General features: G+C 46.9%; 2 protein-coding genes across 2 annotated transcripts; both read right to left on the bottom strand.

The window, feature by feature from the left end:
• Positions 1-2,750: 2,750 nt before the first annotated feature.
• Positions 2,751-3,887, bottom strand: LOC135376173 (uncharacterized). The gene has a single exon (XM_064608767.1). The coding sequence runs from the start codon at positions 3,885-3,887 to the stop codon at positions 2,751-2,753; it is 1,137 nt and encodes a 378-aa protein (XP_064464837.1).
• An 18,726-nt stretch (positions 3,888-22,613) lies between these two features.
• LOC135376174 (beta-1,4-N-acetylgalactosaminyltransferase bre-4-like) lies at positions 22,614-23,973 on the bottom strand. Its single transcript, XM_064608769.1, has one exon. The coding sequence runs from the start codon at positions 23,804-23,806 to the stop codon at positions 22,763-22,765; it is 1,044 nt and encodes a 347-aa protein (XP_064464839.1). The 5' UTR covers positions 23,807-23,973; the 3' UTR covers positions 22,614-22,762.
• Between the last annotated feature and the right edge of the window lie 651 nt (positions 23,974-24,624).

Raw genomic sequence — 24,624 nt, 5'->3', positions numbered from 1 at the left:
TAGATAGATAGATAGATAGATAGATAGATAGATAGATAGATAGATAGATAGATAGATAGATAGATAGATAGATAGATAGATAGATAGATAGATAGATAGATAGATAGATAGATAGATAGATAGATAGATAGATAGATAGATAGATAGATAGATAGATAGATAGATAGATAGATAGATAGATAGATAGATAGATAGATAGATAGATAGATAGATAGATAGATAGATAGATAGATAGATAGATAGATAGATAGATAGATAGATAGATAGATAGATAGATAGATAGATAGATAGATAGATAGATAGGGGAAAAAAGACACCAGAGACTGAAGTAGGGAGTGGGGGAAGTTATTTATTAAGCTGGCATTTAAACGAAGAGTCTGGGGAAGTCTACGTTTCGGCGGAAGCTCCGCCTTCTTCGGGACTAAGACAAGGTCTTTTAAAAGGTTACAAAAGTGTCGTCACAGCCGGTACAATTCCACTGCGAGGCAGTCGTCAGTGAGTCATGTTCTGGAATGTTCCGAAAGGTTCCTGGGTCATCGGCCGGGGAGATTACGTGTCAAAGCCTTGGAGTTCCAGAAAGGTCTGGGGTCGCGCTGGTTGAAAACCTCTTGTCCGGGGTGTTCTTAGCGTCATTGTGTCCAGTTGTAAAGAAAAGAAGAAAAGAGGCAGCGGCCACTCCGAGGACACACAGAAAAAAAGTTATCCGGATATGCTTCCTACAGTTGATAGCACTCCTTTATCCTCATTTATTAGAGATTGGAATTTGTAGATCAAGTACGATTCGCGTTGCTCTCTGCAGCGATCGGATGTGAAATTTGACTCTAGAATAAAAAGTGCGACGTTACTAATGGAATGACCGGGTGGACTAAAATGGCGGGAAACCGGGAGGCTACCTTTTTTCGAAACATCCGACCGGTGGTTATTGAATCGAATCCTAAATGAATTTTTACTTTGACCTACATATTGCGCGGAGCATGTTGTACATTGAACGGTGGCGTAGCCAGACCTCCAAGGTACGGGGGGCTCGATATGAAAACTCGCACCCCCCCCCCCCCCGCTGATCCTGGGTGCGACAACACACACATACTCGTCGCGTCGTAAAAAAAAGCAGAGCGAAAATAAGTGATTTGGACACAATAGGATTACATGTATAGGCTGTCATGTCCAATGAGGTGGTGTCACGAGATTGGAAGGATTTTGAAAAGCTCATACTTCAAAAACAATTCAAGAGTGCTGCTTAGACGCCATGAACTGTAAGAACTTTCGCGATCGTGACACTGTCAAACCCCCCCCCCCCCCCCGCCCCCATATATTCTCCTACGATTTGCACGATTTCCGTGGGGCGGTCCGCGGCTGGTAGGGGGCCTCGAGCCCCCTAGCCCCCTCGTGGCTCCGCCACTGACATTGAATGATGTAAATAATGTTACTGGAGTTACAGTCAAAGTCGCCATTGATTTTAAGGGAGAAGTCGGAGTTTGTACTCTTGACCGTTGCCGTGCTTTGCATTGATTTGCATATTTGGCATCTTTTACCATTGCATGGATGGCATCCCGCCGTGGGTGCTAATGGTTTGGGAACTTTGGAGTTGACTAGTCTATCTTGAAGGTTGCGGGAACGTCTGTGGGTAACTCGTGGCTCCTCGGCAAATATTTGTCGTGTCCGTTCAGATTGCAGAAGGATGCTATGGTGGCGGTGGAGGATACTGTTAATATTACCCGCGCCTGCACCAAAGGTAAGAACAAGGTATACGCGGTCGCCCATGGGTTCGTCGTTGCGTTTACCGAATACTGTAGAAGTGGTTTTTTTCACGCGGAATTATTTTTCGCGTTTTTCGCGCACACCTCCAAAATCGCGAATTTAAGTTCCCGCGAATAACTCTGGCCATATGAGGGCGAAAATCGTTCGGCGTTCGACGCTATACCGCGACTACCTCACCCTTTCTACTCCATGCAGCATAGGCAGTTTAAGCAAGCGCAGAAGATTGTTTTATCCCATCAGGCAAGATGAAAAGAAATGAAAATTCATCATGCTTTTGTTACTCCTATAAACGCTTTGCACTATACATGCAATATACCACTATACCACGAAGCCAGAACATGCATTTACCCGCATTCTCAAAACCAGCTTGAATGATAGTACCACATCTCAACCGAACTGGTCAGTGCCCCGAGTGATAATTAATAAGAACTGCTAAAATAAACTGGCTAACTTGCACACGGCCAGTACTATGGCCTCCTACAGGGTCCCTAAAGGCCATTTGACAGGACCTTTCCTCCTATCTCTGTGAGGAGAAGAAAGGAATAGACCTAGAATGCCGCAATCCACGTGAACAACGGATGTCTTAGTACGTGCCGAAATATGCCCGAGTATTGACGGCGGCACGATGTGCAAGAGCAAAGCACTCCCGGAAACCTGTGTCGCGAATTTAAGTTCTCGCGAATCAATCCTCAAAGCAGCTCTGCTCGAAAACGCGAAAATATTTTCCACGCGGAAAAAACCTCGTCTACAGTAAGTTCCCCCGGTCTGTTTGTCGTGCTTTGGACAGGGCGTCTTTTACTAGACTGGGTGGAAAATTACGATTAACGAAGGTCTGCTCTAATTCCGCGAGGTTTTTGTTTAGAACATCGTCGTCCGAGCAGATCCTCCTGTATCGGAGTGCCTGGCTATAAGGAATGGACAGTTTAGTATGGCGTGGGTGGCAGCTGTTAAAGGAAAGGTACTGCTGAGCATCAGTTGACTTTCGGTACTGGTCAGTGGTTCTTCTCGGTTAAGGTTACTTTTACATCTAGGAAATTAACAGTCGTTGCCGAGAAGGAGTGGGTGAACTTGATGGCGGGGTGTACCAGGCCGAAATCGCTAATGAATCCTCTGAGATCTTCTTCGGAATGTGGCCAAACCATGAATATGTCGTCCAGGAAGCGTTTGTATAGACTAGGTTTTTTGTCGCGCACGGCTCGAAATTTGTCCTGTAGTGCACCCATGAAAATATTTGCGTACGTTGGTGCCATCTTAGCTCCCATAGCTGTGCCATTTATTTGTAGATACTGGCGGCCGTCAAATTCGAAGTTATTATTTTTGAGGATCAAGTTGAGTAGCGCTGGTAATACAGATGGGTCAACCGCGCGATCGGAGTACTTCAGATACGCTGCCTCCGCTGCTAGCACGCCATCCTCATGTGGGATGTTAGTGTAAAGGGAGGTCACGTCTTGCGTTACAAGCAAGCTTGCATTGGGTGGTTCACATTTGCTAAGTATTTCGAGGAAATGGTTGGTGTCTTTAATATATGAGGGTAATCGGGGAGGTATATCTTTAAGGAGGTGGTCAACGAAGCTAGAAATTTTCTCCGTTGCGGTGCCGATTGAGGAAACTATAAGTCGCCTTGGGTTTCCTGGTTTATGGATTTTCGGTAGCATGTAGAACCTGCCTGGTTTAGGATTGTGGGGAGCTAGAAATTCATATAGGCAGGAGTCGATTATTTCACGCGCTTTTAGGGATTTTAGGGTTTTTGTGATTTCGGCAGCTATCTTATTTGTTGGATCACTGTCAAGCGGCTCATAGAACGTGTTACAGCCCAGCGGTCGGAAGCCCTCGTTAAGGTAGTCCTCTTTGTTCATCACTACGATTGCACCTCCCTTGTTTGCCCTTTTGATAATGATATCGCCACAGTTCTGTAAGTCGGAGAGGCTGCGCTGCTCAGCTGCTGTTAAATTTGGTTTAGTTTTGCGGTTAGATGAATTGTTGTATGCGTCAAGTACATCCCTTTGAACAGCCTTGATGTACATGTCCAGGGCTTTGTCGCGGTTGGCATCGGGTGTGAAATCAGAAGTTGGTTTAAAGGGATTCGGATTGGAGTTAGGTTTGTCGAAAAAATATTCTTTTAGGCGCATGCGTCTTGCGAAATTGTCTAAGTCAAGATGGAGTTGATATTCATTTAGTTTAGCGTTGTTGGGGCAGAATGACAGACCCCGATTCAGAAGTGAGAATTCTGAGTCGGTGAGGGTGCGGGATGACAAGTTTACAACGTTTTGTGATACAGTTACACGTTGTTGGACGGAAGAGGTCGCACCACCCAATTCACCATCACGGTCACGTGGAAGTTGGGGCAGTAATAATGGAGTAGAGGTGACCGGTTGTTTATTTACCGAGATACTTTCTGGGGGCGTTTCATTATTATCAGCTAAAATAGGTGAGCATACTCCGTCCCTGGCAAGCTTTTTGCGTTTAGTTCCCGATACGAGCTGTTCCCGGGACCTGCAGAATTTTGACAGTTCTTCTTGATGGGCGTCGGATAATGTGGTCGTATCGTTGATGATTTTCGCTTCCCGAGAAAGTTCGTTAATAGAGTCATCTCAATGAGTGATTAGTACATCTATGAGCGCAGCAGAGGCATTTTGAACGATGTTATTCCACTGACGGGAAAGTCTATCATCGAGGGGGAATGTCGGGTTCACTTTAATGGCCAATCCTCTAGGAGTTTTTTCTTGCTCTTTGTAAAGTTTGAGCGCGGCGCGGTGAGAATTGCAGAGTATTTTCTTATCGCATACCTGACGGAGCCTAAAGAACGCTTCAGTCTCGGGAGATATGTCGCTGTTTCGTTGGGAAAATGTACGCTCACCGGCGGTTAGTCAGTCGTGCTTCGATGTGGTGCTGCGGCCTCCTTGCCGCTGCCGTTGTTGAAGGAGGGAGTCTGCTTCCTGTGGTGTAGGCCAGTCCAGGGTTGTCCTGTCGTCGTCGTGGTAGTCGTCGGAGGAGCCGTGGGACGAGGTCCTGAAGATGAGCGCTGATCTGTCGGAGGCCGTCGACGTTGGGGTGGAGGCCGTCCGCGGCCAGCACGTGGGGTGGGCGTTGGTGTTGGAAGCCGTGGTCGAGGTAACACAGGTGCGGGGAGCTCCTGCACAACCTTACCAGTCGCCGATTAAATTCGAACGCCCGGGGGTTGCACTGGAACTCCCTGCGCCTGTCAATAAAAGGTCGCCGTCGGTTATAGGATCGAGGTAGGATGATTGTACATACCGCCATTTCAATCCCGCATCGGGCGTAGACTTCCCCAGACCCTTAGTTTAAATGCCAGCTTAATAAATAACTTTCCCCCACTCCCTACTTCAGTCTCTGGTGTCTCTTTTCCCCCTATCTATATACAACATCCTGGTCGGTCGAACCTCCATTTTGTAGCGTATATAGATATATATGTATATATACTCCTGGGAACAGTGAAGCCCACTAGGAAATCCCAGCATGCCGCCGTGTATTGCGGGAAGCCAGCTTGAGGAGCACTGTTCAACAAAAATCTTCGAAACCTCCAAAATTTTACAACAAATTTATCAAAATTTGACGATTATGTGAGAAAACTGGTATTCCACAGGCAACCAGGACTTCCGCAAAATTTCGTGGAGTTTCAGAAAGCTAGGGTCCTAGGCATGGCACTGGCAATTTCATGCTGGCAAAGCATGTCTGAGACACGCCAAAGAGAGAGCCATCACCAAGACTACTGCTGCAACCGCAGACTGTTGACTTCGTTGTTCCCTTGCTGCTCCGTCACACCTTTTTTTTTCCTGTGTTTGATGTGTACAGATCGTACACTGAAGTTGCTGACTGAGAACTGACTCATCTTTTTAATGCCCGTATTTTTTGCATAGCCCCTTTTACCAGTGTCTGTGATATTTTTATATTACGTGATTTATAGCCATGTAAGCAAGAGAGAGCCCAGTGAAAGCATTTGGTCGCACATCCCAGGCTGTACTGCCTGGCCTTTCGCTCAGTAGTTTTGTTTGGAATAATATATACGCAGTGTTCTTTACGTGTTACCTGTAGTGCGATATTTCTTTACATTGCAGAGCTGAATTTTGGAGAAGTATTGTTATTACACATTCCAAGTGTTTGGAATTTTTATTAATGAGAGTTCGTACCTGTTATTCTAAAGCGTTAGCACAATTGCCGTCCTGAGCTATACTGGCTGGGCTCTCCCCTGTTCTGTTTGAATAATATTAGTGTGTTCTTTATCCCCATCACTTGCAGAGTTGAATCTTGAAGAAATGTTGCTCCTAGTCAGTACAGGTGTGTGGGATTTTTATTCATTAATATCTGTGATAGCCTAAACCACAAGTGCAATGGCAGTCTTCCAGCCTGTGGCATGCGAGTGTTATTCTGTATGCTATGTCAAACGAGAATAAACAGTGCCAGCTATTTAGGCACATGTCAGTCATTTTGAGAATGGAGGTAACACACCACACCAGCGGGGGGAGGGGGGAAGGGGGCTACAATATGGTCCGGATGGGCACACTTAAAAATGTCCCACAAACGTTCGGGGAAAGCCGTTCCCGTCCTGTTTGGGCATCCGCCGACCATCGTAGGGTGTTGCAAATGCAGTCCCGCGGACTGCCAACTGACCGTCTTTTGAACATTCGCGGATGTCCATACGACATACGAATATCCGGGTCGTGACGTCATATAGACGTCCTCGGGACGCCTCTGTGTTGTCTGGATCAGGTGTGTACTCTGCTCGCGGCCGCTCGACGATGTTTATCAAATGGACACTAGGGCCACTCCGTCGTGTCGTGGCGTTTTACGTTTAGACTGCCGAGCCTGGACTTCAAGAGCGGCGGGAAGTACGTGCGTCTGTCGTGAAGTAGAGCGCGTTCAGGAGGTCAGCTTTGCACACTTTTCACAGGACCATGTGGGTGAGCCCTGCCGATTTCTTATTTTATTTGTGTGAATTAGAGCACTGCACGGGCCCGGGCCCCCGACCCGGCCCGCGGGCCGGGCTGGGCTTGTTATTGGCTGTGTGCTCCGGGCCGGGCCGATCCCGGGCCAACAAAATACGCCAGCACCGCGGGCCGAGCCGGGCCCGGGCCGTTAAAATACGCCACCACCGCGGGCCGGGCCGGGCCCGGGCCGACAAATATGTTCCCGAGAGTCAGGCCCGGCCGGGCCACGCAGCTAATTCCACACATTGGAGATGCATTAGTTCATATCATCATGCGCTTGCGTCATTCCTGTGCATATTTTGCAAAGACAAGCAAAGGGTACTGCATTATGCATGATTCGACCCTCTAGAACATTCTCCAAGCCACTTTACATTGCTCCTCACTCCTCACGTATTTCACAATCACTTTGGCAAAGCTTGGTGAGAGGGATAGGGACTGGGAGAAGCAGTTTGTCGACAGCATGCTCTATCTCCGCAAAATCTTGACAGTGTAACGATAACGCCCCGTGCGTTCTGGATTTAATTTGGTCTCGTGCGGTTACGGTGTTAAACCGCCATCACTTGTATGTTTGTCTTCTCTCCTTATAAATTTACTTATAAATTTGTTTGATAATCGCCAGAAACGCGTACGTCGCGGCTGGAAATACTAGGCCGGGATCACCGGGCCGGGCCGGGCCGGGCTCTATTTGCTTAGACGCCGGGCCCGGCTCTAGTCACTGGGTCACCGGGCCGGGCCGGGCCGGGCCGCATAAAAATATGAAGGTCCGGGCCCGGATCGGGCCGGGCCATTTTTCGATGCGAGCGGGCCGGGTCGGGCCCGGAAAAGTCGGCCTGTGCAGTGCTCTTGTGTGAATGCCCATCGTTGTTATACAGAGCACAGGTGATGGTTGTACAAGCGCCAGTGGAGAGATGGCACAAACAACATCAACGTATTTTGTCGGTCAGCTACGAGGATGCTGTCAAAACTGCGACTGTTAGGGATACCTGCGGGCTGTAGACGCGTTTGGCTATGCTAAATGCCCCCCTGGCTTGTGTTTGATGTGTTGCCACCCGCCAGCAGACCACGGTCTTGTAGGTGAGTTACCCACATATTGGCGTACACTGTGATTCGTTCTGTTGTCGCGTGTCGCGGTGCAATCTACTCGCTCTCATTCCTTACAGCACTGAGTCAGATGTCTCATTACCAATCAGCCCAATCCTCAACCCTTTTTACTGAGTGTTGTGCACCTCAGTCGGAGGATGAACGACGCCTGCCGTCTTTTTTTTTTTTTTTTTTGCATGTCCAGCACCTTTGCCCAGCTTTATCGTAAGCCATTGCACAGATGTCCATACTTTTGTCCAGTTCAACTCCAATATGACGGCATCTAAGGTTCCAATCAAACTCTTACGGTAATCAGAGACCATAAATGCATGTCTAGACACCATTTTTAAGAGCTAAAATTGTCGCAGGTGCTCCTTAGGATGCCTTTTGCGTTGCTCCCATAGAGCTCCATGTATTTGCATTTGCAGGCACAAAAAATCGTATAAATTCACCCATACATCAATGCTCAAATAAAAAAGGTGTCATGATGCGCAGTATTCGTCCTACTATCATGAGCTCAGCGTATTGCATCATGACTGGGTAGTTTCATTTTAAATCGAACAACGTATGAAAGTCGAATTTTTTAATTCGCCCAGAAAAAAAATATATGTTAGAGGACAGTTCAAACGACGCAAATCGCGCCATGTGCGATGCTCGTGCGTGTAGTAGTTTCCGCGTAGGAGAGGGGGAAAGCCGGAGGCTACTTGGGCGCGCTTTCTTCTGGACCTACTTTGACGGGATCCAGCACCGCTGACTTTATGCCTAAGAACTGGAGGATTTTTGTGATTATAGGCTGCACCATAGACACTGTCGACAGCCACCCACAGAACTCTGAGAGCCACAGATTTTCTGTTAAAAAATGCCAAACTTGGCGTAAACGTTCAAAAAGGCCAAACTTTGTTACCAATTTTCTTCATGACGGAACGTCTGAGAACATCGAGCTTAGTGCAATTCGATAGGATGTTTGAAAGAGCTTTCGTGCTGTACAAAATTCATTTTTCTCATCCCAGTTGTTTCTGCGTAATTAGCTTGAGAATCACACATGGTAGGCGAAAATTGCCAATGCTGCATCTCAATTTTCTCAAAAATGCCATCTTCGATTTCCTTGATTATTTTTCAAAAGGTGGCGTCATGTCTCTACTTTAGACGCCAAGTTAGACAATCTTTTATTTTTGCCTGAGAGACGCGCAACGATTTTTTTTGTCAGGCAGGGTGCACGAGTCTGCGGCCTTGCGCGCCCCACCCACGAGGACGCGACCTTCAACCTCTTCTTTGCTACATGTGTCCCGCTGACGGAGAAATCAATGACCACACTCCGTGAGCTTGTTGTAGTGTCTCCGGAGCATCACTTTACGTTTACCCAATTGTCTCTCAGTTCCGTCAGGCTCATTCAAACCGTGGGAGAGTACATGAGTTGCCTGTGCGCCCTTGACGAGAAGCCCCAGTTCGACAAACATACCGACAAAGCAGTGAGAAGAAACGAAGCGCCTCGTAGAGAGCTTTATCCACTGGTAACATCTTAGCTTTTGTTTCAGGTTGCCGCCAGTCCCTCAGGCAGTGTGAAAGGCACATCCTTTTCATTGGTAAAAGAACGAAAACCGAAAGTTTCGAAAAACGTAAAATGTGCCCATTGCGAGACCCCTGCAGGTAGTGGCTGCCACCATTGGATTAGTATCATCCGATAGCTTTAGACATGACCTTTCACATGATATAAAGTGACTGGGTTCAAGCGCATTCTTTGTCCGCTTAGTATCGCAAAACCACGAGTGGTACGCGAAAATTTAGCATGTTCGATCCTAATTATTTCTAAAAAGCCGGAATATTTTTTCACGGTTTATTCCACAGGGGCAGAATTATGCCGGTACTTTGCGCTGCTGGTAAAGTACCTTTTCTCTTTTTGAGTGAGACGTAGGTCTACCTTTCCGCGGAGCGATTTTTCCACAGAAAGGCGCTCTTCGTATGTTTACGAGCGCGTTTTGCTTCGTAGTCTTTGCTTTGTAATTTAGTGCCCAGATGTTGCATTATGTACTTATTTTGCACTTATGGTACGTATGTTTATTTTTTCCTTTGGAGACGCAGGGCAATACTTTCGTGGGCGACTTGAACTTGCTATTACGCACTTTCATGGGAGTCGCACGCACGACTTGTGCGTATACGCACGTGCGCATATTCACTATTCTCCCGCACATGTGCTTGAGGCAATGCACGCTATGAGGCTGTCGTGCGAGGTAATATTAAGAAGGCAGAACTACGGCCACAGGGGACAGAAAGTTACAACATCTGAGAATACAAACTTGTGGTCGCGTGGTTGCAGTCGCCTCTTAGCTTGGGCGCAATAAGTGATAGTTCCGAAGGTGTGCATGCTCTCTTTAATTAGTTTTATGCTCCGTAGCGTTATTTCGGAACCACGACGGGTTCCGGGACATTTGATCGAACGCCGTTTGGTCGAAAGCCGTTTGGTCGAACGCAGGACATTTGGTCGAAAGCCACTTGATCGAACGCCGTTTGATCGAAACGGCAGCGGTCGTTTGATCGATTTTTTTAATTGGTTCACTTGGAGCGAAAATGACAAAAAAAGACAAGGAAAAAAAGCTGCAGTTCAAAGTGCAGTTATCCTAAGGAACATTTAACTTTGTGTAATCTGCTTCCCCGTAAACACATTCCTCATGCTAACCCACTTTTTAGTGTCCAAAAAGCAGTACAAGGGTCAGGGTTGTTCACCGTTAACCCGTTGGACAACCGAATAGGTTTTATCCGCTCTGACACATAGTGACTAAACATGCTGTACTTGTTAATCCCCCAACCCTTTGTGAAATAATAATAGATGTCAAGTATTAAACATTTTGGCAAATGAATTAAAAAATAAGTAAATGACACTTTTGATGATTTATTCCCGTCGAATGTGAACAAAGTTTAACAGTGGATCATTGCTTGTAGTCAACTGACCACTGTATAGGAGAAAGAGCAGTTTCAGTTTATTTACTTTTCGCCTACGTGCAAGTGAACCTAAATTTAGTTCTTGCAACAGACATGTAACCGAAGAAGTCCTTCGAAACTTAGACAAGATTATAGGGCAGCAGATCTCTGTACTTTCTCTATTTCTTCGGATATCGTGCATGTGTAGTGATTCGAGGCTGCAGATGCATACTCTAAGGGCGAACTAAGGTTTTACATGCTGTTAATTTAATATCTCTCGTTGTACCATGGCGAAATTTCGTTCTTAGCACCCACAGACGTCGAGTGGCTTTGCACATATGACTATCCCGTTTCAGACCGTTCCCTTTAAATATGTCGCCAGCAATAAGGAGGGCGCCCAGAACAAGGATAGACTATCGGCTCCCCTCAACCTGGGGCAGCTTTCTTCAATATGTGCCCTACTGATTCGTAAATGACAAATGCCTGCAACTAACCAGTGGTCTCCCCTCTTCGGCTGCAAAAAGCAAAAATAAATAAATAAATAAAAAAAGCAGAGGACACTGATTGCCTGCTCCGTATGCTCGAGTCAAAAGTTACAGAAAAAGTGGTGCGGACAACACAGTGCATGCAGCTTTGAATTCCCTTCGAACAAACGTCTTTCGAACAAACGTCATCGATCAACCGGCTTTCGATCAAACGGCTTTCGACCAAGCGGCGTTCGATCAAACGCCTTCGATCAAACGGCGTTCGACCAAATGGGCGGACACCACCACGACGAGTGGTACAAAACCCATAAGACCGCTGTGATGACAGTTGCTGCTCTCAAGTATAACACGTTCGCCCTCACCGAGACGTGTCAATGTCACCGTGGGAATCAAACTTTCCGACAGAACAACGCAGAACTAAAATTCCTCCTTTCCGGTAGCCGTAGGTACCTTAAACCCTCGGTGTGGTCTTCAGTAGTCCTTCTGGCATCCATGCGCTTGAACCCATTCACTTTATATCATGTGAAAGGACATGTGTAAAGCTATCGGATGATGCTAATCCAATGGTGGCAGCTACCACCTGGAGGGGTCTCGCAATGGGCACATTTTACGTTTTTCGAAACTTCCGTTTTTCGATCTTTTACCAATGAAAATGATGTGACTTTCACACTTCCTGGGGGACTGGCGCCAACCTGAAACAAAAGCTAAGATGTTACCAGTGGATAAAGATCTCTACGAAGCGCTTCGTTTCTTCTCACTGCTTTGTCGGAATGTTCGTCGAACTGGGGCTTCTCGTCAAGGGCACACAGGCAACTCATGTACTGTCCCACGGTTTGAATGAGCCTGACGGAACTGGGAGGCCATTGGGTAAACGTAAAGTGATGCTCTGGGGACACTACAACAAGCTCACGCAGTGTGGTCATTGATTTCTCCGTCAGAGGGACACTTGTAGCAAAGAAGAGGTTGAAGGTCGCGTGCTCGTGGGTGGCTGCGCGCAATGCCGCAGCCTTGCCTGACAAAAAAAAAATCGCTGCGCGTCTCTCAGGCAAAAATAAAAGATTGTCTCACTTGGCGTCTAAAGTAGAGACATGACGCCACCTCTTGAAAAATAATCAAGGAAATCGAAGATGGCATTTTTGAGAAAACTGAGATGCAACACTGGCAATTTTCGCCTACCATGTGTGATTCTCAAGCTAATAACACAGAAACAACTGGCTGAGAAAAATGAGCTCTATACAGCACGAAAGCTCTTTCAATGTCCTATCGAATGGCACTAAGCTCGATGTTCTCAGAGGTTCCGTCATGAAGCAAATTGGTAACAAAGTTTGGCCTTTTTGAACGTTTACGCCAAGTTTGGCATTTTTTAACAGAAAATCTGTGTCTCTCAGAGTTCTGTGGGTAACTGTCGACAGTGTCTATGGTGCAGCCTATAATCACAAAAAACCTCCAGTGCGTAGACGTAAAATTAGCGGTGCTAGATCCCATCAAAGTCGGTCCAGAAGAAAGCGTGCTCAAGCAGCATCAGACTTTCCCCCTCTCCTACGCGGAAACTACTACACGCACGAGCGTCGCACGTGGCGCGATTTGCGTCGTTTGAGCTGTCCTCTAACATATATTTTTTCTGGGCGAATAAAAAAATACGACTTTCACACGTTGTTCGATTTAAAATGAAACTACCCGACTGCAGCGGTTTCAGAGATGAACTGAACAAAGCGTGGCCCATAGAGAATACATCGGGATGACTCCGCCTTAAGGCTTTCCAGCATTTCGGTGGTGTCAGGGGCCCATCAGAGGCCCTTGTAGGTTCCTATGCCACTGTCTTCAATTTCACTAATGATGCTTTTCATTATCAAAGATATAGGTGCAGCTGTTGCATCGGTTCGTCTAATTGCCTTGATGCAATTGCCGATTTCAGAACCAAGATGAAACGCATGAAGCGGCAACAAACGTTCCTTCTTCGGGGGTCGTCCTTCTTTGTTGGCGCTGCAGCCGATGCGAGGTGGGCATTTTCCTGCGGCCTCACTCATCCTCACCTCACGAAGCACGGACTTTATCAGCTTCACTCACCCTCACCAAATTTTCCTCACCAGTAACTTAACCTCAGTCGCCCTCACCCTCACATTACATTTCAAATTTTTCCCTCACGAACCTCACTTCAGGGCATCGGGATCCCGAAAGGCCTCACCATCCTCATCCTCACATGCCTTCACCTCATGAGGCCATTCACGACCCTCATGGCCTCACGTATCTTCACCTCATGAGGGTCCTCATCCTCACTTGTCCTCACCTCAAGAGGGCTCTCATGGCCTCAGGAGTCTTCATCCTCACGTGCCCTCCCATCATGAGGGCCCTCATGTCCTCACGCCGCCTCACGTACATTCGCCTAATGAGGACCCACATGGCCTCACGTGTCCTCGTCCTAACGTGCCCTCAGCTCATGAGGGCCCTCATGGCCTCACGTACCTTCACCTCATGAGAACCCACATGGCCTCATGTGTCTTCAAATCACTAGGAGACACGTACGTGAGCCTCAAAAGAACTTTCCATCATGTTCACATGAGTCGTCGGCGTTTATCTACTGTGTCGGTAGTTGGTACTAATGATACTCCGTGGCATTAAACTGTTTACAGGGTTTCGTGCTGTGCTTGGATAAATGTGCCGACAGTTGTTACTGTCACAGTGAGGCTTAACGTTAGTGTTTGGTACCAGTAAAGTGGAGCCCGAAATACTACAGTGCAGATGTACCGTTACGGAAATGATCGGGTGGTGACGGGGAATAGTGCTTGAAGAGATCCTGTACTCGATTCTCAGAACCGTATGACGCTGCTGCCAGAATCGGAGGATACGCTCACAGCTGAAGTGTTTGGGCACAACGATGGTACTTAATCGCACCTGCAATCAGGTCGTGCCTTTTTATTGTTGTTTTTTCTTCTCCTTCTTTTACATTTCAAAGGCGCCCTACAGTCACGGGGATTCCAGTTTTCCTGGCTTCGTTTTGAGGGGACAAAGAAAGATTTTGAAAATTCTTACAACTCCATGATGAAAAACCCGAGACTGGGGACAAGACGAAAAACAGACGACGCACACAAACTCTCAATTTCAACGTCTGTTTTTCGTCTCTTCCCCAGTCTCAGGTTTTTCATCATAGATCTTTTTTATTGTTATTTGTTTGTTCTGCTTTGTTAGTTCCTTCCTTAGTACTTCCTTCATTATTCCTGTCGCACAGACTTTGGGGAGCCCGGTAAAGGCTGCTTTATATTCAGCTTTATGCTGTTAAGAACAAGAGATGTCAAAATAAAAAGAAAGCCTCGTTACATTCCCAGCAGCGGTAACATTTGTTTAAAAAGAAAATACAAAAACACTGCACATGGCACCTTTGGCACGACACAGCACGCGTGTGTCCAGTTGCAATCATTCGAAATTAGCGGGGGAAAGCAGCTGCACGCGCTTTCGAAAACGCGGTACAGGGCCTCTCCAAACGAGGCTGCTATTCCAGTAAACAGGCAGAAAAACGAATCCACAAGAGGTAGTGTGGCGCTCAAAACACGACTTCGAAATCGTGTTCCCTATTCTCGGGGTTTTATCTTATGCAACAACATAACGTGACCGCCTAAGAGAGTCATGTCATGTAAGGTCACTAATGAAAAAGTCGCATGCCCAAATTCTTCATGGTAGCCTTCATACAGGGTGGTCCACCAACCCTGATAGAAATTCATAGTAAAAAACGTAGGCCCTGGAGAGACATGCGGTGAAGGGATTTTTTTCTGCCAGTAACTTTTGTCACATATTTGTAATATTTTTATTTCATTTTAATTGACGGAAAGTTAATTTCTTGAATTGAACTCCGAAATTTCCCAAGGCAATCAAACGTATTCTTTGCGGAAATGGGTTCCCCGTCGTCGTTTTACTCAGTACAGCGCATAACCCCACTCGTAATGCAATGGCAATTGCCGAAATAAATTCGCCGAAAATCGTGGAAATGAGAGCCCTTGGCACCGCCTCTTTTTTGACGGCTCTAAGTTTGAGCGCAAAGCTGCGAAGAAAGGAGGTTACATTGACACGCCACACGAGGGGGAAAGGGTTACAAACCCAACCCACAGAAGAGTTCCGCTGCCAGGTATCAGCTTTGCCCACGTCAGTTTCAGGGTCGCGCTCTTTTTCCTTTATTCGTGTTTTGCTCAGTGTGTTTGTTTGCTTTTGGGTGCGTACGCGGCAGTTTTCACTATGACTGCTGATAGCGGTCTCATAGTTTTTCTGCACCGCCTTATTGTCATGAACCTGTGTATGTGTGTGTGAGAGAGAGAGTTGTATGCACGAGCGCCTGTCAGCTCTCTTCTTTTTTCAATTCGTTTGTTGCAACATGCTACGGATTTCTTCACATTCAACACACTTCCTGTGTACTTTGATTAGGTTATCATTAGCGTAAAAACGTTCGAATTGTTCGCCATCTGCTGCAATGCACAGGTGGGCTCTCCGAATTGTACCTTCCACGGTCCTTTTTATTTCGGATCTGGAAAGCGACGAGCAGAAAGCAGTGATTTTCCCCTGCTGGTCAGCCGGCGATCGTGGTTCGCTTTTGTATACTTCGTCTTTGATGCGATCCCAGTGGTAAAAGTCCATCGGCGTTAAGTCATGAGACCTGGCGGGCCATGACACTGGACCAAATCGGCCAGCCCACTTCTCCCGGAACATGTGACGGAGCAGCTGTGCTGCGCGCTGTGAGGTGGAGCCCCATCGTGCTGAAACCATACGCGGGTCTGTTCAGCAAGAGGCAGGTCATCAATAAAGCTGAACACGGCATCTAAAATTTCGCTACAGTAGCGGTTGGCATTTAGGGGTCCCGTGAAAAAGATTCGCCCAATAATGGCTCCGTTATAAATCCCGGCCCATATATTCAATCCCCACTCGTACTGATGCTTGCAGTCCCGTAGCCAGTGTGTGGGTTTGTTTGGCTCCAATAATGCGCGTTGTGTCGATTCACTTGAGCGCTATGGCAGAAGTGGGCCTCATCAGCCCAAATGACCCTGTTCACGAAGTTTCTGCTTTCCTGGGTCCGACATCGGATCCAGTTACAGAAATCCAGCCGTTTCTGGGTGTCGCCCGGCTGGAAATGTTGATGAAGGCTCACGTGGTATGGGTGGAGTTTGTGCTTGTGTAGTATCCTTAGCATACTTGACTTTGATGTCTGTACTCACTTTGCCAGGGTGCGCAGACTTTACGTGGAATCATCTCCTACTTCTTTCAGGGCCTGGTCTGTTTGTGTCGACTCACTGGCAGAGATTGGGTGTGACCGGCTCTGGGTACCGGAACGGAAACTTCCTGTTGTGGACAGTCTCGCAAATGCACGCCTTGTGGTACAAGAGCTCACCACCCTAGTTCCTGGAAGCATTTCACTGTATTTGAGGACTGCTCTGTCATAGTCCATACCTGCAGCCCCCAGAGCAATGATCATCCTTGTTTTTTCTTGGTTGGAATACACGGTGCTTGCCATCGCTGCCGTTTACTTGTTCACTGCATTCACTGAGACCGCAGTGCAAAACGGTCCAAAAATGTATTTCCTTCCCTACCTGTCAACACGTCGGGTGACCTCATTTTTGATAAGATAGCTCTGATTCCCCCACTCACCGCAGGTGTTTGTTCCGTGGGTAAGGCTTGTAACCCTTTCCCCCCTCGTGTGGCTTGTCAATGTAACCTTCTTTCTTCGCAGCTTTCCGTTCAAACTTAGAGTCGTCAAAAAAGAGGCGGAGCCAAGGGCTCATCTCCACAATTTTCGACGAATTTATTTCGGCAATTGCCATTGCATTACGAGTGGGATTATATGCTATACTGAGAAAAATGACCACGGGGAACCCATTTCCGCAAAGAAAACGTCAGATTGCCTTGGAAAATTTCGGAATTCAATTCAAGAAATTAACTTTCCGTCAATTAAAATGAAATAAAAATGTTACCAATATGTGGCAAAAGTCATTGGCAGAAAAAAAATCCCTTGACCGCATGTCCCTCCGGGGCCAACGTCTTTTACTATGAATTTCTATCATGGTTGGTGGACCACCCTGTATATGGAGGAATGAAACCTAAGAACGGAACATGGCGATCCTCGAAGATCTTCGAATTTCCATTGGCCCTTCGCGCAGAGTGATGTCATCTGACGCACACCTTCTCCAAGCGAGGGGATACAGTGGCTTCCCTTCATCCGTGAGGCTCTTCACGAATGGACCCATGACCTCATCCGTGAGGTTCCTCACGAAAGGCCTCACGGCCTCAACCTTGAGGTTCCTCACAAAGGGCCTCACGGCCTCAACCGTGAGGTTCCTCACAAAGGGCCTCACGGCCTCATCGGTGAGGTTCCTCACAAAAGGCCTCACGGCCTCATCGGTGAGGCTCCTCACAAAGGGCCTCACGGCCTCATTTGTGAGGCTCCTCACGGAATACGTTGTACCCTCACGTATTGATGGCCTCCCCTAGTAGCACAAAACGTCGCGGAAACGTCTTTATTTGGTCAAATTAGGGTAGAAGACGATCAGGACGTCAACGCGACGTCTAGAAGCCGTAATTTATAGTATGTTATAAGACGCGCCGATTTAACGTTTATAATACGTCTTCGGCATCTTTGTTGAAGAGATATCCTAAAGGAAGACCTCCCGTAAACGTCTTCCGTTCACGTTTGCAAGAAGTACCGAGTTTCCGTTTATAATACGTCTTCGCCAACTGTGTTCAAGACGTATCTTAGACGAGGACGATTTGTGTGCACTGAATAAGTTTACTTTCGGTGGACCTACTGACTGTCTGAAACCAAAAGCAGTAGGAAACACAGGCGTTGAGTTGACGGTGAGTTAATACTCCCAGAAATTTCCCACTTCAGAGTTGTTTGTGTGCGTAATTGAAATAAACTTAGACACCTCACCCTCCATTTTGACTCAGAGTCGAGCACGGCTATCGAGTTTACGGGAGTTTCTAAGACGAGCAATGTATAGTATCTGTTTTCCCTTTGCAAGGGAATAGACTCCTCTACGCTCTGGTTCCCCTACGTACGTAGGGGAACAGCAGGCTCCCTCCACGGCGTTACACGTGTAAAGCCGTGGAGGGAGCCTGCTGTTCTTGCGGTGGGAGGACCTCTGCTAACGCGGTCCACCTTGGTGAACCGCGCGTCTTCGATTTTGGCCAAAATGCCACGTGGCAGTGCTGCTTGCAGTTCTGCTTGGAGAAACAGAAAATGGAACGTGTGGTGACGGTGACTGAGGTTGAAAAATGAAAAAAGAAGCAGATCTCCGGAAAACTGTACCCGGTGGATATCCACAGGGCTGAAGTTTCTCACATTCAAATTAGTGTTCTAAACATTTTTTGAACGTCTTCAAGACGGCCACAAACACGTCTTCAAGACTCGGGAAAGCGTCAACTTATCCGGGGATAGAAGACGTTATGTAAATCAGATTGAAGACGTCTCCTAGATGAAAATGTGGTTGTGGCTAGACCTTTCCTCGACGTTTACAAAACGTTTTGTGCTACTAGGGTCACGACGACTGGCCTCATAAGGGCCCTCACGGTGGGCCTCATGAGGGACAATGCCTCACGACAGTCCTCATGAGGAACTTTCAGCGTGGTCTAGCCTCACTCACCCTCACCTCATCGTCGTGAGGTGAGGGTGAGGCGTCCTCCTCATGAGGGTCATCATGAGTGAGGCCGCCCAGCTATGATGCGAGCGCAAGAGGAGCACGATGTTGCCTTTGGGGGACGAAGGGAGGGCACCTTGCACCGTTGACGGCTACAGAGCTTTTTCGTTTACTCATGCTATGCGGTATACGTGCTGCAATAGGCGGTAATATAAGAGCAAACATTTGACGGATGGCGTAACCGTTAGCCGTTGCCACTTAAAATAAGAGTATGCAAACGAACGGTTCTTGACCCTTACCATCCGTCATCGCCCCAAGCGTAAGGTGATGACACGTAAAATAGCGGTCAAGAATCGAACGTTTTCTTACTTTTACTATCCGTTGCTTTTCCGAGAGTGCAGAGCACACGTACACCGGTTCGAACCGATTAATATCGGTTCAAACCGTTATTTTGGTTGTGCTGAACCCGAACCGAACCGATAACCTTGAACCAGAACTTGAACCAAACCACAAAGAATAACGGTTCCGAGCCCTGATCCCACATTGTACTGCAATGTAAAGAATAAATGAAATGAAATGATATGAAATATCATCATTGTATTAAAAGTTGTTTTTAAAAAAGCGGTGGCTTTGCGTTGGGTTAATGAGTCATGTCCGTTGCGTTCGTTGGTGGTAGCCAAGGTTGTGCTCAAGCCTGGGAGGTGGTGGGTTCGAATCTTACCACCGGCTGTGTTGTCTGAGGTTTCCCTGGGTTTTCGGACATTCGGGTTGCGGACATTCGTTAGGAAAGTCTTTTCCTAACGAATGTCCGCACAGTTCCCCCTGAGGTCGCTCGGATCACATACACACTTCTCTCCACATCTGTACGCCGCTCATAGTCAGCGTTGCCTCGCGGCGCTAACACGAAATAAAAAAAATATCTGTAAGTGTGACGCAATCAGGTCACGAGGATGCTGCCCCCTACAGTTGGGGTAATTATTATTTGATGACTAAGTATATCTTTATTCTGAAGTCAGTCGAACAAGTAAACAAGTAAAAAATATTTAACACAGAGAACGCATAAACCAAGAAATTTAATTCAGCTTGTTTTTATTTTCACACTGCAACCAGCACAGTGGGAGCTCATTCTACATCAATGGTAGAAACATCGCCCCCCCCCCCCCCCCCGCCACATACACATGAGATTCCTAGGGAAAGGTACCACATCAAGGGGTGTAGTTTTACAATACAAGACATGAATATTTGTGAGCATCAGATCAAATACATATTTGACGCATGGACAGTCCATCCGTGTTCCTTTCTGTGTATTTCATCGTCCATCACCGGAAATTATACAGGGTGTTTCACCTAAGGTGATAAGAAATTCTAACTGGGGACCCACCGGAGGATTGCAGGACTTTACCTTCTGGAATCTCTTGCAGCCAATTTTTAATTGCGGGAAATTTATTTTTCAATAGAACTTTGAAAATTGCCAAGCGAGCCTCACCTTTTTTTTTTACTGAAGTATAAAGTCCTCCATGGTTAACCGCAGACCCAACAAAAACTATGCACAGTATCGCAACGGAAATAGTCGGAAAAAAATAGTGAAAATTCCGCTTTAGCCCCGCTAGCTGGATATTCGCAAAGGAGCGCACGGGAAATGTGCGTGAAAGAGAGTGTCCCTGCCTTCATTTGTTTTGCCTTCTTTATGATAATACGGTTGTCACCAGCATCAAGGTCGAAAAGCGGGGGGAACACTTCCTCCTCTCCCCGCACCTTCCTTGCGCTCTTCTTTCCGACAATCAAGCAGACGGGGCTAAAGCGGAATTTTTACAAATTTTTTCGGCTATATCTGTTGTGATACTGTGCATAGTCTTTGTTGGGACTGTGGTTATCCGTGGAGGACTTCATATCCTTGAACTTGAACCCCCTTATTTGAGAAAAGAACCAATGAGGATGCTCCACAGGCAATAGGAGGAGAAGGAAATTGGGGAGTTGCATAGACAGCATGCATGGCGTGCTCTCAGAGACAACTCAAGTGCTGCAGCCACTAGCAGAGGATGTAGTCCGCACATTTAGAGCGAGGCATATGCGAAGGTGGTAAAATGCCAGGTAGACGGTGAAGCCGATTCACATGTTTTGCTAGCACGAATATATTACGTGTTTGCTGTAAAAGCATGCAAATGTGCGTCGTCTCCCATGGGTGTTTTTGCAACACGATCAGTGTAGAAGCAACAGCTTGAAGCATGCAGGCGCAGTATGTTCAGACGCACACTTTGCAGATATTTCTGCAGCTTCTGTAGTGTTTCTGTAGTAACAGTGCCGTAGTAAAGGGCATGAGGGGTCTTATTACTTCGTACAGCAGCTAGGACAAGACTAACTGTTGACCCACGTGTATTTCTATTGGCAATACCATTTGAAAACCACAAGCCGCTTTGTCGCCCAGATGGGTTGACGTCCCACTAGAAGTGTGGACAACTCTTCCCGATCTGCAAACCACAATGCAATTGGAGACAATGGAAACTGAACTCAAACGCGAGCTTATAGAAATGGATGTAGCCGATGGTCTTCAAGCGGCACTGTCCATAAAAATAAATAATACTTGTCACAGTTCTATGAGCATTCAGGACCCCCCCAGATAGTATTAACTACTGAATTTAAAGTGGAAAACTTTTTCCAAAGGTTGACCACCACGAAGTGTGCCGAGACTGGAAGTAGTAAATAAACAACTATAATGGTGACTGAAATAGTCTGCGTACGCCACCAGTTTTTGGGAAGCACCTCGCGTGATTTCACGCAGCAACAGGCACGAAAATGGTACAACGGCACAAGATACATAATAACATCAAATATTACAAAAATAAATTTGTAGAGATTATTTAATAGTGCACTGTCAATTGCTATTAGGTTTTGGCAGTCTGCATTGTGCGACTCAACCAATGCCTTTCAGGAATATTTTGTTCTGAACAGTGTACTTCAGGAACAGTAATTTTGACCACACATTTAGATTCATTTCACTCCTCACTTAAAACATCTTATACCCCTGTCACACGGCAAATTAAATGCCATTCCCAGCGAATGACATTCGTTCCACATCACACGGTGAAACCAAATGGCATTACATGTGAATGATATTTGCCCAGCAAATGAGTTCAAGGAGCTCATTCGCGTTTTTCTCTTGCACCGACTGCGTCCCCTAATCAGTAAGGAGGTAGCAGAAACAACGATAAACCATTAGGAGAAATTTAACACAAATGAAGAGTTGTACTCCAATATTTTATCGCAAATTTAATAACTTTTGACCTGAAGGAAGGAAGGCTGGAGGGATAGTTCGCTCTCCAAGCATCAATTTGTTGATTTCTGTTGCAGACTGAAGTGTATTTCTAACTTTATCAGGTTCATGGATTAGTTTCCGGCAGCACGAGCAGTATGATTTATTGTACACATCTGAAAGCAACGAGATCCATGCAAGTAGGCTTTCTTACAGAGAGGTACGTGCACACGACGTCAGTCTGAGAACCGTGTGATGGCAAGAATGCGACCCTGTATCCTTGGCAGCAAGATGCGGCTTCCTATCAACAACCCTGTAATGTCACGCAAGCCGATCACAGCCTCCTGTAATATGCTCCTCCCCAGGTGCCCGCCCATGCAGTTTGGCCCTGGTGTCATCATCGACAGTGACATCATTTGCAAATGACGTTCTTTTACTTCGTGTAGCTCGATGCAATACTTGCATTAATTGCAACGAATGACATTTGGTGCAAATGTTGTTTGCTGCGAATGCCATTCAATTTGCCATGTGACAGGTGTATAAGTGTACAATATGAATTTGCAATTGCCAGGCCTGAATGAGACTCTTTATAGTGCTTGCCTGTACATACGGATATGTGCACAAAACCCATAAGCATGGGTGTCCAAGCATTTTGTTGCAGTAATAAATAAAATAAATAGCAAAACTAGCACTTAAAATAACAACACACTAGAGTGGTCACAAATGCATCCTCGTTTCTGTGTTACCTACGTCAACTAGAAGATTGGTATAGAGGGGCCTACGTTCATGTTTCAGAAGGCGATATGAAAGTGATGACAGCCCATCATCAAGATCACGTTCCTGCAACAGGTTGTAACGTGCTGGGTTAGGAGCAGCAGGAACATGACTCAAGGCAGAGTACATGGTCAGCTTAGGTTCCCAGCGGACGATATTAAGACCCACTCGCTTTACGCGTGCAGCCAAATCATCATCCTCGCCTCCCCAACCGAAGAAGCGGTTGGAAAATCCACCGAGGGCCTCAAAGTGTTGGCGATGCATGGCAACTACTCCACCGAACAATTCTGGGTAGGGCAGAACATAGCGAAAAGTATCCAGGGCTGCACACATGTGCCGTGGCTGATGGCCGCAGGCGTACAAGTTGTCACCATTTTCTGGAAGAAGGTCCACGTCATGAAAGACAAAGCAGCAGGCGTCGCCACGGTCTTTCAAAGCTTCCACAAAGCCAATGTTGAAAAGCTTAGCACGGTTAAAGTCATGCTCCGCGCTCTGTTCGACGATATAGATGGAATAGTCGAGTAACTGGGACTGTAGGAAAGGGTGCATGTGCTGTAAGAAGAGGGCAAGATGCATAGCGCGATCGCGGTATGGCACTAAAACCACAAGGCTCTGCTGTGCACGGCAATGCTTGGGACGCCAACGGCCTCCTGGCTCCACTTCACTCGCAATGTGCTCGAGGAGAGTTTGGTTCACTCTTCTTTTCACACCAACGTATCTTGGTAAGCCATTCGGTACAAGCGGGCAAAGCGGCAACGTACTTGGTTCAGACACCGGACAGGCCCACACTTCTTCTTCCATATCTGAGACAGGAACGTAAACGGAGGGCCGCCATGTAGGACAGCGAAGTGCGGATATTGTTAGGAGCAACACCATAAAAGTCATGAGCCATTCCATGGAGAAACGGCCCTCAACACATTTCATACAGCGTGCAAGAGGCTGGCAATGTAAGCACACCATACGGAGTGGCCTTGTAGAAAGTGTCATGATACTTTGCTGTGTGAATTCAGTAACATCCTTAACTCCGACGATCACTCAAAAGCGAAATCACCGTGGGAGGGAGAAACGAACCGAGCGCCAGCAAGCTCAAGACGCCTCAAGACGGCGATTCGCGATTCCAGCGACCCCACAGGTCACAGGGCACCGTTACAGTGCCCTAGAAGAGTATAGTGGAAAGAGCGGAACCGGTTTCAGCCCGATAGCTGAGGAAGGACGAGCGGACGGCCGCTGCTGGATCTCCTGGCGCTGCTGTCGAATTCCCGAGGAGAAACTGGGAAGCGCCTATGTCCGCTGCAGCGTTTTTGCTATTTTTGCGTGGTTTGCGTGATGCTTTGGTGACTCCGAAAGAAGGCGATGTGTGACGCATCAAAATAGCGAAGCTTCCTGTAAATTTTGCTGGTATTTGAGTGTGCTAGTCCTCGATGGAGAAGAAGAAAAAGAAGTTAGAGACTTGTTTCGCGCCCCGTTGCAAGACTGGCTACCCGGGTAGCTTTCTGTCGAGCTTAAAACAGCTGTGGGCTTAAGGGTCACCATTGCCAGTACGCTATCCCTGATGGACTACTTAACAAGGCCGTCGGGTATAAATTCATCGTGACATCACGAAGTCAAGATCCGCTTGACAACGTTTTTGGCATCGTGAGGCAATCCTCAGGCTGTCACATCCAACACCACAACAGTTTTTGATAACTGTTTCTTGCCTTAGCTTTTATAGTATGGCAAAATCTGTTGCAAATGGAAATGCGGAGCCTGGTGTGTTAGATGCTCAGCTCAGTACAAACGGCATAGAGGAATACAAATGCGCAAAG

Source organism: Ornithodoros turicata, unplaced genomic scaffold (assembly GCF_037126465.1).
Source record: "Ornithodoros turicata isolate Travis unplaced genomic scaffold, ASM3712646v1 ctg00001050.1, whole genome shotgun sequence".
NCBI lineage: Eukaryota > Metazoa > Arthropoda > Arachnida > Ixodida > Argasidae > Ornithodoros > Ornithodoros turicata.
This window is presented reverse-complemented; position numbering and strand designations above follow the sequence as displayed.